The sequence below is a fragment of the Hyperolius riggenbachi genome, chromosome 12 (assembly GCF_040937935.1).
Source record: "Hyperolius riggenbachi isolate aHypRig1 chromosome 12, aHypRig1.pri, whole genome shotgun sequence".
Taxonomy (NCBI): domain Eukaryota; kingdom Metazoa; phylum Chordata; class Amphibia; order Anura; family Hyperoliidae; genus Hyperolius; species Hyperolius riggenbachi.
Genome location: NC_090657.1, coordinates 154109802 through 154128270, shown reverse-complemented (window position 1 = coordinate 154128270; position 18469 = coordinate 154109802). Strand labels below are relative to the sequence as shown.

At 44.9% G+C, this 18469-nt stretch overlaps 1 protein-coding gene across 1 annotated transcript in view; it reads right to left on the bottom strand.

Annotated features, from left to right (window-relative positions):
* Nucleotides 1-953: 953 nt before the first annotated feature.
* LOC137542351 (BPI fold-containing family B member 4-like) overlaps nt 954-18469 on the bottom strand; it is an 86744-nt gene continuing 69228 nt past the window's right edge. Inside the window, exons 16-18 of the mRNA XM_068264191.1 lie at nt 8677-8753; nt 5401-5432; nt 954-1110 (exon numbers count right to left, since the gene is read on the bottom strand). Coding sequence (XP_068120292.1) covers nt 5409-5432; nt 8677-8753 — 101 coding nt within the window. The 3' untranslated portion in view covers nt 954-1110; nt 5401-5408. The remainder of the gene's footprint in view (nt 1111-5400; nt 5433-8676; nt 8754-18469) is intronic.

The following is an 18469-nucleotide window of genomic DNA, read 5'->3' as shown; positions in this document are numbered from 1 at the left end:
TGAAAGCGCTTACACCATTATTCTCTATGAGACAGTTCACATCTGAGCGGTTTGTTTCTGATCCGCTCAGAAAAGCGGTGCAAGGGCCATTTTTGAGGCTATTTTTCCTCAATGGAAGGTATAGGAAAAATGCAAACGCTCACAAAAAAATCGCTTTGTGCAGCGATTGTGTTGGCATTTTTAAGAATAAATACATTGTATTTATTTTTTTCCGGATCAAATAGTTCACTTCCTGACTGACGTCAGGATGTGAAAAAACGCAATCGCTCAGCAAAACCGCTTAGAAAAGCGGTTCAAAACAAACAAACAAACAAACAAAAAAAAACAGTGCGCAGGTAAATCGCCAGGAATCGGAATGAAAAATCACATAAAAAAACCACCAAATGCGGAGGGAACGCAATGTAAACAAGGCCTAAGGGCTGATGCACACCAAGAGCGCTTCTGAGCGCTTTTAAAAATGACAACGCTTTGAAAAGCGCTTGGCTAATGTATTTAAATGGATCACACCAGAGCGATGTGATTTTCTCGCAAACGTGGGTCTTGCAGCATTTCTGCTGATTTCGGAGGTGATTCAGCCTCAATGTAAAGTATAGGAAAGTAGAAAATCGCTCTGAAAAGTGCTAGATCAGAGAGATTTTCAGAGCGTTTTTGTGACAGAAGCGGTTCAGTTACAGCTCTACTGTAACAAAAATAAAAAACGCTACACCAAAACGCTCCAAAAATAGCTAGGCATGATTAGAAAATCATGCCTAGAATCACCTAGAAATATCGCTTCAAAAAGCGCTGAGCGTTTGCGGTTACGCTAGTGCTTTTTGGTGTGCACTGGCCCTAAGACATGCACGCACACACAAGTGCTCACATGCACACACACACACGCTGCAGCACAAACATGCATAGTCCGTACAATGAAAAGACTGAGGTTAACAACCCTTTAAAGACTGTAGATTTCTTTATTGGCAACAGTCATTGATCATCTTCTATGCAGATTTCACGCTTCTGCTGTTCCTTCATTGCCTTTAAGGACCTTTACAAGCAATGAATAAGTATATTCATTCTTCACAGCACTATCCTGGTGATATTCATTTACAAACTTTGCATCAAACTTGAGTTCTGTAAGGAGAGAAAAGTTAAATGTTTACTAAAAACAAGGAGTGTGAAAACCTCTCCCTCCCTTGCTTTCTGTCTCTTGCTTTCCCCCAATATCTAATAATTATATTAGCAAATAGTGTTTCTGATTTAAGAAATTAAAACAAAAACAAATAAACAAAACAATTTACAGAGCATTTTTGTAATAACCTTTAATAATTAATAATTATTTGCCCTTTTGGGATCGGACGGCTCTGGCTCCTTAACGCAATTGGGTCCCTTTAAGGACCAGAGGCTTTTTTTTTCATTCTCTCCCTTCCCTATCTCTATGATTGGCTCACAGTGATCAGGAGGTCAGGAGCAAATGAAAACAGTTCCTGACCAAAAGGAGGAAGCTCGGCTATCACATGACAGCTGAGTTTACTTCCTCCCAGAACAGCAACATTCGGCTCAGGACTGATGTAAGCCGCGGCGTAGAATCTAGAGTATTAGAGTGCCACAGATGCAGCATAGATTCTACCTACTGTAAGGACAAGAGCTGTCTGTTCCTTATTCTGCCCTGTGATTACTGTGATTGGCTTACTGCAATTATGGAGTCAGTCAATGAAAATGACCAAAATGCAGAAGCTCTGCAGTCACTGAGACAGCAGAGCAAGTGGGAGCAGCGACAAAACAGCGGCGCTAGCAGCAAGGATGGCGTGAGTGCGCGAATAGTTGGAATCCACGTCCCGTCAAAGCTGCACAGCCACCGGCAGGATGTGGATTCCAACTACGTTGGTTCAGAATAGCTTAAAAACAAATGAACAAAAACACTATACATTCCAAAATTTAAAGGAAGTGTACCACGACCCCCATGCTCAAATAGCAGGTAAAGAGTATTTCAGATTTTGCTAGTAGAGGTCATGCTCATGCAAACATTCTTTTCAGATGTTTTTTTTCAATGTTGCAAGTAATCAATAAACATTAGGCTCATAGGGCTTTATTCATCAAGCTGCGCTGCTAACGCAGCACAGCTTAATGTTCTGTAGTGCGCGCTATGGATGCCTTACATAGCAGCGCTTGCTGCCATGTAAAGAGTGTGCCTTCCTTAGTTTAATGCATTGCTTCCTTAGCAATGCGCGTAACATTAACTGCGGGTGGTCCTGCTCCTGTGAATTATCGCTACCGCTACTACTGTGTTAATTTATATTATTATGTAAATTAACACAGTAGCGGCCGCAAGTGAAGTATCATGGTAGCGATAATTCACAGGAGCAGGACCACCCGCAGGTAATGTTATGCGCATTGCTAAGGAAGCAATTCGCGTAACTAAGGAAGGCACTCTCCTTACATGGCAGTGAACACTGCTATGTAAGGCATGCATACTGTAGTGCGCACTACAGAACATTAAGATGATTGAATCAAGCCCGTAGAGAGGTATGAGAGTATCAAATGTATAAAAAATATGCTGCAATGATCATACATTAGATGGGTAAATCTTATACACACACTTAGTTACTAGTAACACACTGTTGTTTGTGCGAACACCGTGTTATGATCACAATGTTTCTCTCTGTTTCAGTCGACCCTAGAAGGAGCATGTTGCTTCTAGGGTTGGCTGAGACGACGGGAAAAATTGTGATTAGAACGCGTCGTTTGCGCAAATGTCGGTGTGTTACTAGTAACTACCATATGTAACGGCGTATAAGACGACTGGGCGTATAAGGTCCCCCCCAGCTTTTTCAGGTAAAATATAGAGTTTGGGATATACTCGCCGTATAAGACTACCCCTCTTCCAACACACATCAAATAAAAATGTAAAAAAAATCATATAGTGGTGCTATGGATGAATAGATACTGGTACTGTACTGTATGTGGTACCCAGTATATAATATTTTACAGGTGATTGACTGTTTGGATTGGTCAACTCTCCCTCTCCATAAGTGGATTGGTCAGCTCCCCCTGTCTCCCTGTTTATCAGAGCGGTATGGAAGAATAAATTGCACTGTGTCCATAAAACACGCCTCTTTCACCCGTCTGGCCTGCCTTTGTATCCTATTTACCTCCTTCTCCGCCTCTCAGATCTCGCACATGTGTACCTGCGCTGTTTCACTACAGTCCTCAGCAGCGAGATCTGAGAGGCGGTAACAGGATATGTCGGTCCAGACGGGTGGAAGAGGCGTGTTTTATGGGCACAGCGCGATTTCTTTCTGCCATACCCTGGGTGTCCCAAACGTTGCAGCGCGAGCGATGAGCTACCCCCCCCCCCCAGCATATGCGGTGACCGCTGAATCTCCAGCACCCAGTAATTAATCATCAGCATGTCGTGTATGCGCATCACATATCAGCATTACATAAACATCAGCATGTCCGTATGTGCATCGCGTATCAGCATCAAGTATCACCCGGCATCAAAGACACCCGGCGTATAAGACGACCCCGACTTTTCAGAAGATTTTCAAGGGTTAAAAAGTAGTCTTATACACTGGAATATACAGTAAGTGTGCGTGTGTAAGATTTAAATATCGCTCACCCCCGCGGCTCCATGTACCCCATGGGGGGTGAAACCTGCCGATAGCCACCAGGAGATGTCGAATGCTTCCCTGCACGCTTGTAGAGAAGCATTTTACTGACACGTCAACAGACGCCTGTGTGACCCAGCTATGTACAGAGGAACATGTCTCCTTATTTACATGTAGTCTGGCCTCCATTGTTGTGGTGACTGTTGTCACACTGGGAGCCTGGCATTCCAATAATTTTGCAGTGCCAGGTATTTGTAGCCTGGAGCTATAGTTATTTAGATCAGTGACAAGTATTGTCATATAGGACGTTTAGGGGAAATTATTCATTAGCACTAATTCTATTCTGTTCCCATTTTTTATGCTGGTTTATGAGTAAGTAATTTACTAAATTGCAGAAAGCATTGTATCATTAACTACTGTCAAGTTGTACCTCCCAAATATCAATCATTTTAGCTCATAACCATAATTAGATTTTCTTGATTACTACTGTGAACCCCTATTTAAAGTAAGAATTATATATATATGTATATATATATATATATATATATATATATATATATATATATATATATATATATTTTTTATTATCTCTGTCACCCTATGCAAACCACTGTTATATAGCCTACTCGCTTCTCCCAAGTGGTGACATAAGGGGGTCTGAAATACATTTCTTGACACCTTTCACACAGTGTGGCCTTCTCAAAAGCAGAATTAGTCCAGACATGGAAATGGGACAGTAGTGATTGCTTATTATTTTGGCAAACCAAAAAGAAGCTTAGATTCATAATACATTAATTTTAAGCTATGTTAAACGGGGACAGGCAAAAATGGCGCACAGCGCCAATAGTGTCAGAATGGCGCTGCATTACAACGATATTTATCGTTTTATATGTTCAATTTTTTTAGCAGGGATCGGGCTGGAGAGGCAGTGGGCTGGCAGCGGGGTCGGGCTGGAGAGGCAGCGGGCAGTAGGCTGGCAGCGGGGGTCGGGCTGAAGAGGCAGCGGGGTGGAGGGAGGATTACGCAGCATGTGTATATTGTGTATACATTACCTTGTCCCGGCCGGCGATCGCTCCTTCACTTCATAGCTTGCACGAGTTCTGCATCCAGCCAATCACCATGCGGAAACTGAAGCCGCATGGTGATTGGCTGGATGCAGGACTCCTGTAAGCTATGGAGTGAAGGAGCGATCGCCGGCCGGGACAAGGTAATGTATACACAATATACACATAATGCGTAATCCTCCCTCCACCCCGCTGCCTCTTCAGCCCGACCCCCGCTGCCAGCCCGCTGCCTCTCCACCCTGACACCGCTGCCAGCCCACTACCCGCTGCCTCTCCAGCCCGACCCCCGCTGCCAGCCCGACCCCCTCTGCTAGTTCCCTGCATTTTTCAATGGCGCACCGTTCTGCTGTTTTATAAAACGCTATTTACCGTTTTAATGTATTAACATTAAAACGGTAAATAGCGTTTTATAATCGGCAGAACGGTGCGCCATTATTTCCTCCGCGCCATTTTTTACTGTATGCATCCTAAACTGCTTTGAGTTCCTGTCATTACACTTTTACATTTCTTCCTGGGTTTCAAGAGAACTCAGCTACTGGCCAATCAAATGCTACACCCTGTGGTGAAGGTCCCGCCTCTTCCTTCTCAGCTTTGCCAGTGTCTGTTTAGCTGGTCATGTGATTCACCTCAGATCTGCAACAGTCAGCAAGAGTCTCTCACAGGAGAGTCTTCTGTCACATTTCCTTGATAACTCCTTTGCATATCACTCATCATCTATAGTCTGCAGTTGTGTTATTGTGATGTCTTACCTGCTATATTAAGAGTTCAGTACAACAAGATCCTAAGGGAAACAAAAGGATTAGATGAGAGATTATTATTGGAATTATATTCATTTCAAGCTCATAAAACAATGGTAACATTTCTGTGAGGATTCACAGCCAAATCCACAAGTTGAAAAATTCCTTCTCTGCTGGAGCTTAGTGATAAAGCATAATTACTTCTGCCTACAATGCAAAATCATTTAAATACAACTATTTTTGTGGGTTTTACATCAAACAGACCATCTATAATAAATAGTTTGTGTTGTATTATAAAATAATAAAATACCATCATTACCTTGATCTGGGATGCACCCATAAAAAGCCAGAAAATAAAATTGGTATAGAAATAAAGTAGAACTTTAAATTTAGGGTTGACTTATCTGTGAGCTAGGTCCTCATGCAGCCCTCTTTAAAGGATACCTGAAGTGAGAAGAATATGGAGGCTGCCATATTTATTTCCTTTTAAGCAATACCAGTTGCCTGGCTATCCTGCTGATCTCTTTGGCTGCAGTATTGTCTGGATCACTCACCAGAAAGAAGCATGTGACTAATCTAGTCAGACTTCAGTCATGAAGAGCATCTCAGCAGTTCATTCTTGCAAGAGCTTGGAAATGGATATTATAGTCATGTGAGCAGCAGAAGTTACTGTAGCGGAGCTCTTGCAAAGAATTGAAACAGCAAGGACAGGTCTGGAGCTGTTCAGTATGTACCCTGCCTGTGTCATGCTGTCTAATGCTTACTCCACATATAGGGCTGTGTTGGTCTGAAGCAGAGAAGGTTTAAGACAAAATGGGGTCCAAGGGAAGAGAGGAGTTTTGGCTCCCCCCATAGTCATTGATATACTGTGGTAGAGGGGTCAGAGAAGGCCAGGCCCTTCTATACCCTTTAGGCCCCAGGCTCCTGCCTAGGTTTCCTTGTGGATGATCCTGAAGTACATGTAAGGTAGGGGCTCACTTTTTGTATTATTGGTGCGTTGCCATATTTTGTGACAGAAAATCTAAATGATCAGCTTTTCATTATATCTAAAGCCCTGTTTTCCAATGCTGTGCTGTGTATAAATTCAGGGAACACCTTACTGGCCAAGCAGATTTGGCCCTTGCAACTGGTATTCTGACCATGACTTGATTCTCTGCACCGTTTGTATTCATTTAGCAAACAAATTGATGTCAGCGCCACAGAATATGTTGCCGCTTTATAGATCAATAATACTAGTAATGTTAGAATTTGGTTTGTCCAATAATAGGTTTCGGAGAGTTTTCAGGTGTGTTCACAAGCATAGTCTGCTTTGCCTTATGCCTTTCTAGTAGTCCAAGCATTACACAATGCACAGAATGAACATGGCCTCAATATTTTATAGCGTAAAAGATCTACTACGTTTTAACTAAGGATGCTCAGTTGGATGTCGCGGAAATAAAATTTCTGCATTTCTGATTGGAACTCTGAAAACGGATTTCTGTGGAGATACTGCATTACCGCAACTTGCTAATTTTAGGCCGATCACAGAACCCGGAAGCATTGGACCAATCCGAGAATACAGAGTCAACTCAGAAGCATTTGGCCAATCAGTGAATGCAAAAAAATGACCAAAAAAAAGACTCCTCGGAAATCGGAAAACAGAAATGGGAATTTGGAAATCTGCAGAGTAGGTAATCGGCATTGACAGAACTTGGAATCTCTGTGGAATTGGAAATTGGCATTTCCGCCCATCTCCTTTTTTAACGCATTTATCCAAAACAGGTGTATTGACTAATGAATAAAAAGCAGTGAGGCTAAACACACAAGCATAGTTCTTCATATCGGAATATTAGGATAATCCAAAGCCAATGAAAATATTACAGTTAGAGTAGAGATATGTTTTCTGCACTAAATGCCATCTCCAGGTTATTTTCCCTAACTAGCCTGTTCTTCCCTCACTAACTGAATGCCGCAATGTGTGCCCTCCACTCCCCCTTCCACACTATTATGCAGGAGAACTGAGGTGCCAAGAGGATAAAAGGAAGCTAAATGAGCTTAAAATCCAAATTCTTGGTAAATAGAGGCGGTAGTGGTGGACTTACCTCCTCCAAGTAGACGCACAACGACTGTACAAGAGCCAGGCTCTTCTACTGACCACACACGCTATTGCTCCGTTGTTATTGCCTGATGAAGCGGGATCAAACCTGCGAAACGCGTTGCATATTTGGAGTTCATAAATAAAATATATTGACTGTCTTTACTACAGTCGTTGTATGTCTACTTGGAGGAGGTAAGTCCACCACTACCTCCTTTATTTAACAAGAATTTGGTTTTTAAGCTCATTTAGCTTCCTTTTATCCTCTTGGCTCCTCTGTTCTCCTGCATAATATTGAGTCCACCCTGGGTGGAGGGTTAAACCCCTTTTTCTCATTTACAGAAAGCAACTTCTTATTCCTGAGTGGGGTCAGGAAAATCTCCCCACCTGCCTTTACAGTGGTTGCCTAATGGTAACCCTGGTTTGTGAGTATTAATATTTACTCTATCTAGTAACCATTTACCAGTACATATTACACTATTGGGGCTCTTGGTGTTCCTTGTTTTTATCCCTTCCACACTATGTTCACCTCTGAGAGTCTTCTTCTTTGGGGTCATATTACCCCACCACTGCCAGTCACGGCATGGAGCTGAAATAACTTTAAATGCTTTGGCTCTGACTGGTGTTGTCCAGCCTCTCCCCACCCCTCAACCCCCCCCACTACATCCCAAGAACCTAAATGTCACTGCCATATTGCCACAGCCCCCCAAAAGCATGCCCCACTACCTGAGGTATGTAGAGACGTCTGTAGCTATAATAGCTTGCCCACCCTTTCAATTAGTGGAGAAGTACCTGGGTGACCGGCACAAACATCATGCCACTTTTATATGTCACCATGGGAGGCTAGGTCATTGTGATTGTGTGTCTGCTCACCTCCAGAAGCCAATAAGGAATGAGACAGAAGCCCCACATAATATCATCACTGGAACTCTTAGGGATTCTAGTGAGCATGAGTGGGGGTTTGGAGGGGGGGGGGGGTGAGGTGTGACATTTGAAGTTGTTGGGGGTATGGAGGTTGAGTGATGCTTACAAATTTAATATTTCAGATGATCCTTATTATCACTGAAGAAACCAGTTGGCATATCGACAGCTCAAAGTTTTTGGGGCCTATTCCTGCTGTCTGTAAATTTTTTGAAACAACTATGAACACAGAAACCTTCCAAATGTTATCACTGCCAATCTATCATGATGATTTGTACAGTATGTGTACTTACGTCTAGAATGTCAATATCGGCTCGGCTAAAGTCTATATTCATCAGCTTTGGCAGAGGTATTCCATTTCCTACAACAGCTGTAATAGAAGTAAACGTACACGTGGTAAGTTACAAATTATATTTAAAAGAAAACAATTACCTTACAGCAGTTATTTTTAGCGTTTCTATTTGTGAAATGTTCTCAATGGAACTTTCAGTGTTAAAGTGCCCACACTCTTTCCCGTTCGACTCCCTGCTGATTCAATCGATTAGCAAGGAGCCAATATGCCCAAAATGTCAGAGCTATCGACTTTTGGTCACTTCGATCGAAATAATCAACTTAACTAGGTGAAGGATCTAGTTAGAATGGGGCTAGAGCGGCGGTAGATCGGTTGCACTGCATCGACAGCACGGTAGCGTAGGGATTAGCACTCTCGCCTTGCATGGTTCATGGCCCATGGTTCGAATCCCAGCCAGACACTATCTGCAGGGAATTTGTATGTTCTTGTGATAGAACACGGAAAAGCCGCCGCGTGTACTGCCGGCAAGGCGGCTGATTCCGCGACCAGCGCGGCGGTTTGTCCGCAGCAGGGTTTGGCTGGGTCTGTTAGTTCACACAGGTTGAGGAAAACGTGCGCGCGCGCTGAGAGGCAGACCCTTTATGACAAACGAGGAGGGATCAGCTGACCAGGTTGGTCAGCTGACCTCAAAGCAAGTGGCTATTGGTTGATCGCTGATGGGTGGCACGGTAAATTGGGAGGTAAATTCAGGTATAATTCTATATATAGTCACTGCTGGTCAGTCTCAGGTTGTGTGCCGTTGCGAACACTTACGTGGAAGCACTCAGACCTTAGTCAGATCCTACAGTGTGTTAGAACCAGGAGGACCTGGGAATTCACACTGAGCCAGATTACTTCTGTGTTCAGCCATGGCAGCTACCATACCTATTTAAGAGCTGGAGCTTGGTCACTTGTGGCCTAGGTCACTTGTGCCATTTAATTCCGAAGTGCCATTTATTACAAAGTGCTTTACAACTTACCATGAATTTACCAGGAATTGTAGTACTGCTATATCTACAAGCTGCTTCTTGCATCACCTAACCTGCATTATTTTCATCTTCCTCATCAGGTATGCTTGCTACTCCCTTGCAAAGTCTGCTGTACAATCTGTGACTCCAATCGTTATCTGCACGATTTAATTGGCACACTGCTGCATACATTGCTACTAAGATTGTTTAATATACATTTAAGTAGTTCAGCAGTGTTAGTAAATTCCCATATTACATTTGTGAATCCTTTGTGTTCCGGCCCAGTGAGCAGTAATTATTTATTGCAGCAGGCCTGGTTTTTGGTAGCCACTCCTATCCTCAGCTGAACTGTTTTCCCAATTTCTAATTGAGAATCACTTCCAATTCAGCCATGGCAGCTACCATACCTATTTAAGAGCTGGAGCTTGGTCACTCGTGGCCTAGGTCACTTGTGCCATTTAATTCTGAAGTGCCATTTATTACAAAGTGCTTTACAACTTACCAAGAATTTACCAGGAATTGTAGTACTGCTATATCTACAAGCTGCTTCTTGCATCACCTAACCTGCATTATTTTCATCTTCCTCATCAGGTATGCTTGCTACTCCCTTGCAAAGTCTGCTGTACAATCTGTGACTCCAATCGTTATCTGCACGATTTAATTGGCACACTGCTGCATACATTGCTACTAAGATTGTTTAATATAAATTTAAGTAGTTCAGCAGTGTTAGTAAATTCCCATATTACATTTGTGAATCCTTTGTGTTCCGGCCCAGTGAGCAGTAATTATTTATTGCAGCAGGCCTGGTTTTTGGTAGCCACTCCCATCCTCAGCTGAACTGTTTTCCCAATTTCTAATTGAGAATCACTTCCAATTCAGCCATGGCAGCTACCATACCTATTTAAAGAGAACCCGAGGTGTGTTTAAAGAATGTTATCTGCATACAGAGGCTGAATCTGCCTATACAGCCCAGCCTCTGTTGCTATCCCAAACCCCACTAAGGTCCCCCTACTCTCTGCAATCCCTCATAAATCACAGCCGTGCTGTGAGGCTGTGTTTACATCTGTAGTGTCAGTCTCAGCTGCTCCCCCGCCTCCTGCATAGCTCCGGTCCCTGCCCCCGTCCCTTCCCTCCAATCAGCAGGGAGGGAAGGGATGCAGGAGGGGACTGGAGTTCTGCAGGAGGCGGGGAAAGCAGCAGACTGACACTATAGAGATAAACACAGCCAGCTCTGACAAGCTGTTTGTCAGCAGCGTGGCTGTGATTTATGAGGAATTGCAGAGTGCAGGGGGACCTTAGGGGGGTTTGGGATAGCAACAGAGGCTGGGCTGTATAGGCAGATCCAGCCTCTGTATGCAGATAATATTCTTCAAACCCACCTCGGGTTCTCTTTAAGAGCTGGAGCTTGGTCACTCGTGGCCTAGGTCACTTGTGCCATTTAATTCTGAAGTGCCATTTATTACAAAGTGCTTTACAACTTACCAAGAATTTACCAGGAATTGTAGTACTGCTATATCTACAAGCTGCTTCTTGCATCACCTAACCTGCATTATTTTCATCTTCCTTATCAGGTATGCTTGCTACTCCCTTGCAAAGTCTGCTGTACAATCTGTGACTCCAATCGTTATCTGCACAATTTAATTGGCACACTGCTGCATACATTGCTACTAAGATTGTTTAATATAAATTTAAGTAGTTCAGCAGTGTTAGTAAATTCCCATATTACATTTGTGAATCCTTTGTGTTCCGGCCCAGTGAGCAGTAATTATTTATTGCAGCAGGCCTGGTTTTTGGTAGCCACTCCCATCCTCAGCTGAACTGTTTTCCCAATTTCTAATTGAGAATCACTTCCAATTCAGCCATGGCAGCTACCATACCTATTTAAGAGCTGGAGCTTGGTCACTCGTGGCCTAGGTCACTTGTGCCATTTAATTCTGAAGTGCCATTTATTACAAAGTGCTTTACAACTTACCAAGAATTTACCAGGAATTGTAGTACTGCTATATCTACAAGCTGCTTCTTGCATCACCTAACCTGCATTATTTTCATCTTCCTCATCAGGTATGCTTGCTACTCCCTTGCAAAGTCTGCTGTACAATCTGTGACTCCAATCGTTATCTGCACGATTTAATTGGCACACTGCTGCATACATTGCTACTAAGATTGTTTAATATAAATTTAAGTAGTTCAGCAGTGTTAGTAAATTCCCATATTACATTTGTGAATCCTTTGTGTTCCGGCCCAGTGAGCAGTAATTATTTATTGCAGCAGGCCTGGTTTTTGGTAGCCACTCCCATCCTCAGCTGAACTGTTTTCCCAATTTCTAATTGAGAATCACTTCCAATTCAGCCATGGCAGCTACCATACCTATTTAAAGAGAACCCGAGGTGTGTTTAAAGAATGTTATCTGCATACAGAGGCTGAATCTGCCTATACAGCCCAGCCTCTGTTGCTATCCCAAACCCCACTAAGGTCCCCCTACTCTCTGCAATCCCTCATAAATCACAGCCGTGCTGTGAGGCTGTGTTTACATCTGTAGTGTCAGTCTCAGCTGCTCCCCCGCCTCCTGCATAGCTCCGGTCCCTGCCCCCGTCCCTTCCCTCCAATCAGCAGGGAGGGAAGGGATGCAGGAGGGGACTGGAGTTCTGCAGGAGGCGGGGAAAGCAGCAGACTGACACTATAGAGATAAACACAGCCAGCTCTGACAAGCTGTTTGTCAGCAGCGTGGCTGTGATTTATGAGGAATTGCAGAGTGCAGGGGGACCTTAGGGGGGTTTGGGATAGCAACAGAGGCTGGGCTGTATAGGCAGATCCAGCCTCTGTATGCAGATAATATTCTTCAAACCCACCTCGGGTTCTCTTTAAGAGCTGGAGCTTGGTCACTCGTGGCCTAGGTCACTTGTGCCATTTAATTCTGAAGTGCCATTTATTACAAAGTGCTTTACAACTTACCAAGAATTTACCAGGAATTGTAGTACTGCTATATCTACAAGCTGCTTCTTGCATCACCTAACCTGCATTATTTTCATCTTCCTCATCAGGTATGCTTGCTACTCCCTTGCAAAGTCTGCTGTACAATCTGTGACTCCAATCGTTATCTGCACAATTTAATTGGCACACTGCTGCATACATTGCTACTAAGATTGTTTAATATAAATTTAAGTAGTTCAGCAGTGTTAGTAAATTCCCATATTACATTTGTGAATCCTTTGTGTTCCAGCCCAGTGAGCAGTAATTATTTATTGCAGCAGGCCTGGTTTTTGGTAGCCACTCCCATCCTCAGCTGAACTGTTTTCCCAATTTCTAATTGAGAATCACTTCCAATTCAGCCATGGCAGCTACCATACCTATTTAAGAGCTGGAGCTTGGTCACTCGTGGCCTAGGTCACTTGTGCCATTTATTACAAAGTGCTTTACAACTTACCAAGAATTTACCAGGAATTGTAGTACTGCTATATCTACAAGCTGCTTCTTGCATCACCTAACCTGCATTATTTTCATCTTCCTCATCAGGTATGCTTGCTACTCCCTTGCAAAGTCTGCTGTACAATCTGTGACTCCAATCGTTATCTGCACGATTTAATTGGCACACTGCTGCATACATTGCTACTAAGATTGTTTAATATAAATTTAAGTAGTTCAGCAGTGTTAGTAAATTCCCATATTACATTTGTGAATCCTTTGTGTTCCGGCCCAGTGAGCAGTAATTATTTATTGCAGCAGGCCTGGTTTTTGGTAGCCACTCCCATCCTCAGCTGAACTGTTTTCCCAATTTCTAATTGAGAATCACTTCCAATTCAGCCATGGCAGCTACCATACCTATTTAAGAGCTGGAGCTTGGTCACTCGTGGCCTAGGTCACTTGTGCCATTTAATTCTGAAGTGCCATTTATTACAAAGTGCTTTACAACTTACCAAGAATTTACCAGGAATTGTAGTACTGCTATATCTACAAGCTGCTTCTTGCATCACCTAACCTGCATTATTTTCATCTTCCTCATCAGGTATGCTTGCTACTCCCTTGCAAAGTCTGCTGTACAATCTGTGACTCCAATCGTTATCTGCACAATTTAATTGGCACACTGCTGCATACATTGCTACTAAGATTGTTTAATATAAATTTAAGTAGTTCAGCAGTGTTAGTAAATTCCCATATTACATTTGTGAATCCTTTGTGTTCCGGCCCAGTGAGCAGTAATTATTTATTGCAGCAGGCCTGGTTTTTGGTAGCCACTCCCATCCTCAGCTGAACTGTTTTCCCAATTTCTAATTGAGAATCACTTCCAATTCAGCCATGGCAGCTACCATACCTATTTAAGAGCTGGAGCTTGGTCACTCGTGGCCTAGGTCACTTGTGCCATTTATTACAAAGTGCTTTACAACTTACCAAGAATTTACCAGGAATTGTAGTACTGCTATATCTACAAGCTGCTTCTTGCATCACCTAACCTGCATTATTTTCATCTTCCTCATCAGGTATGCTTGCTACTCCCTTGCAAAGTCTGCTGTACAATCTGTGACTCCAATCGTTATCTGCACGATTTAATTGGCACACTGCTGCATACATTGCTACTAAGATTGTTTAATATAAATTTAAGTAGTTCAGCAGTGTTAGTAAATTCCCATATTACATTTGTGAATCCTTTGTGTTCCGGCCCAGTGAGCAGTAATTATTTATTGCAGCAGGCCTGGTTTTTGGTAGCCACTCCCATCCTCAGCTGAACTGTTTTCCCAATTTCTAATTGAGAATCACTTCCAATTCAGCCATGGCAGCTACCATACCTATTTAAGAGCTGGAGCTTGGTCACTCGTGGCCTAGGTCACTTGTGCCATTTAATTCTGAAGTGCCATTTATTACAAAGTGCTTTACAACTTACCAAGAATTTACCAGGAATTCACCCAGGAATTCAAACAGGATTCAACAGCCACAGGACTCTGCTGGAAACAACTACTCTGCATCCACAACTGCCTCCAATGCTGTTGCTAAAAATGCCACTGCTGGACATATGTTGCACAGCCAAGTAGACTCTGCTTCTTTATTTACACAGGTTTGCTTGCACTAACTGCATACTCATTTAAACTGTTTAGTGGTTGGAAACTTCCTGGTTATAATCAGAGACCATTACCATGTTTACTGCACTTTTTCTTATGTTCTGCCTGTCTGCAAACATCTACAAGTTGCATTGCAATATGCATCCTCCCAATGTACCACACTCCATATTCATTTCACCTGCTCTGCTTTCCTCACCTTACTCAGCTTCTCATGAGCTGTTAGCTCTCCTGAAATCTCTCTCTCCCTCCAGCAGCTCAAAAACCTCACAAACATTTAAATCCCATTCACATTTGCTTACTCTCTCCCTCCTACTCTTACTTGCAGCTGGTGATATATCACCCAATCCTGGGCCACAGCCTGCTGCCAGACAAGCATCCCCTGCAGACCTGCTCCATACACTTCACAGCCCTCTATCCACAAATCGTGACAGTTAATAATGGCGCACAGCGCCAGGGGAATACAAAGGGCGCCCCATAGACTTACATTATATAACGCTATTTAGCGTTATAAGTGTTAAAAAATGGCGCAGGCAGTGTGCCTTACACTTATAACGCTAAATAGCGTTATAATTGTTCAAGAATGCAGCGGGGGTCGGGGGAGGAGAGAGTCAGCGGGACACTGGAGGGCATAGGCAGCGGGGAGGATGTGTGCAGAAGCATACGTTACCTTGTCCCGGCCGCCGATCGCTCCTTCCCTCCACTCCTGCACTTCTTCCATTCGTTTACTGTAGTCCTGCAGCCGGCCAATCACCATGTGGCTTCAGTCTCCGCATGCTGATTGGCCGGCTGCGGGACTACAGCAAACGAATGGAAGGAGCGGAGGGAAGGAGCGATCACTGGCCCAGGATAAGGTAACGTATGCTTCTGCATACATCCGCTGCCTATGCCCTCTAGTCTCCCGCTGCCTCTCTCCCCCAGCCCTGCATGTTTATCATGGCGCACCGCTCTGCAATCAATGTAGCATAAAACGAAATTTACCGTTTTATTGTATTTACATTAAAACGGTAAATAGCGTTTTATGATACATTTATCGGCAGAACGGTGCGCCATTTTTCTCCCTGCGCCATTTTCGGATGGACCCCCACAAATAACCTCAACACCCATCCTCGCTCCAACCTTATTTCCATCCATCCCACCCACAAACATATACTCCCCCTACCCTGCGGTCTTTGGAATGCCAGATCCGTCCGCAACAAACTTACAGCAGTCCACGACCTCTTCCTCTCCAAATCCCTCACCATCCTCGCACTCACTGAGACATGGCTCACCCCCTCTGACTCTGCCGCAGAGGCTGCCCTCTCCTACGGGGGGCTTCACCTCAGTCACACCCCCAGACCAGACAACAGGACCGGGGGAGGGGTGGGTCTGCTCCTCTCCCCATCCTGCACCTTCCGTGTCCTCACACCACCTACCTCTCTACAATTCACATCCTTTGAGGCCCACACCATTCGCCTCTACCACTCCCTTCCTGCCATTGTTGCGGTCTTATACCGCCCTCCGGGCTCCACCCCACAATTTCTCGATGACCTTGCCTCCTGGCTCCCTCATATCCTCTCCTCTGACCTCCCCACCATCATCCTTGGGGATTTCAATATTCCCATCGATGAAGCCCAGAGCTCTGCTGTGACCCGGCTACTCACCATTGCCAACTCACTTGGACTTGTACAACACGCCAACACCCCCACTCACACTGCAGGTCACACTCTCGACCTTGTATTCACTAAATCCACCACCATTGCAGACCTTGACATCGCACCCTTTCCACCCTCAGACCATCACCTTCTCACCTTCAACCTCCTCACGGAAGGCACCTCCAAATTAGCCACCCACCCACCTGGTCGATGGCAGCGAGACCTACGCAAGCTCAACCCTAGTGTCCTTGCTGACCCCCTCCATGCCCTCTCCTCCACTCTCCCCACCCTAACCTGTCCTAATCTTGCTGCAGCTCAGTATCGCCAAACTCTCTCATCAGCCCTAGAGAAAGCTGCTCCACCAATATTTCGCCACAACCGACCCCCTAACCCCCAGCCCTGGCGCACTACCCATATTCGCATCCTCCAGAGGAAAACACGCACCACTGAACGGAAATGGAGAAAAACTAGACTTAACCAGGATTTCCTACAGTACAAGACCAACCTGCTGCAGTTCCACACTGCCCTTGCTCATGCGAAGCAGGAATATTTTACCAAGCTCATCGGAGCACAAGCTTCCAACCCCCGGCGTCTTTTTGCCACCTTCAACTCCCTGCTTAAACCCACCCCCCCCACCCTCCGTTTCCTCCCTCTCTGCCACAGATTTAGCCACCCACTTCACCAACAAAATTGTCTCCATCCGCCAGGAAATATCCAATCTCCAATCTTCACCTCCCACCCCCTCCCAACCAGCTCCTCCTCCACCCTATCCTCCCCTCACATCCTTCACTCCTACTACCACCGAGGAAGTCAACCACCTACTGCAGACTTCCCATACCACTACTTCCCCCCTTGACCCCATCCCTTCTGATTTACTCCAGCCTCACTTCACGGAATTGGCCCCAGTCCTTACTACCCTGTTCAACCTCTCCCTATCCACAGGCACCTTCCCCACAGACTTCAAGCAGGCCATTGTACTACCCCTGCTCAAGAAACCCTCACTCGACCCCTCGCTACCCTCCAACTACCGTCCTATCTCCCTCCTCCCCTTTGCCTTGCCTCAAAACTCCTTGAGCGTCTGGTTCACAAACGCCTGACCCAGTACCTCAATGCCAACTCACTGCTAGACCCACTCCAATCTGGATTTCGGCCTGCCCACTCAACCGAAACTGCTCTCACCAAAGTGGTCAACGACCTTGCCTTAGCTAAAGCTGAAGGTAAATACTCCATTCTTCTCCTCCTTGACCTGTCAGCAGCTTTTGACACAGTAGATCATCCCCTACTCCTCCAGTCCCTCCAGTCCTTGGGCATTCACGATCTCGCCCTGTCCTGGCTTTCATCCTACCTCTCCAACCGCTCCTTCATGACCACCTTCAATGAGTCCTCGTCCACCCCCAACCACATCTCGGTGGGAGTCCCCCAAGGTTCGGTCCTTGGCCCCCTACTGTTCACCCTATACACATCCTCCATTGGCAAGGTTATCTCCTCCATGGGTTTTAACTACCATCTGTATGCAGATGATACCCAGATCTACCTCCACACCCCTGACATATCCACCACTGCCATGGACAAGGTCTCCTCCTGCCTATCCACCATCTCCTCCTGGATGTCTGCTAGGTTCCTGAAACTAAATCTAGACAAAACGGAATTTATGATCTTCCCACCCCGGCCATCCACGAACCTCCCAGATGTGCATGTCACTGTTAACCACACTACCATTCGCCCTACCTCTCAAGCCCGCTGTCTGGGTGTCACCCTGGACTCCGCACTCTCCTTCACTTCCCACATCCAAAACCTCACAAAGTCCTGCAACTTCCACCTTCATAACATCTGTTAGATTTGCCCTTTCCTGACCTCTGCCACCACCAAACTCCTCATCCATGCCCTCATAATTTCCCGCCTTGACTACTGCAATGCCCTGCTGTCTGGTCTCCCTATGACCCGAACAGCCCCACTGCAGTCCATCATGAATGCGGCAGCCAGAATTATCCACTGCTCCCATCGCTCCACCACGGCAGATCCCCTCCTAGAATCCCTCCACTGGCTTCCTATCCAGTCCAGAATCCGATTCAAGATACTGTGTCTGACCTACAAATCTGTCCACA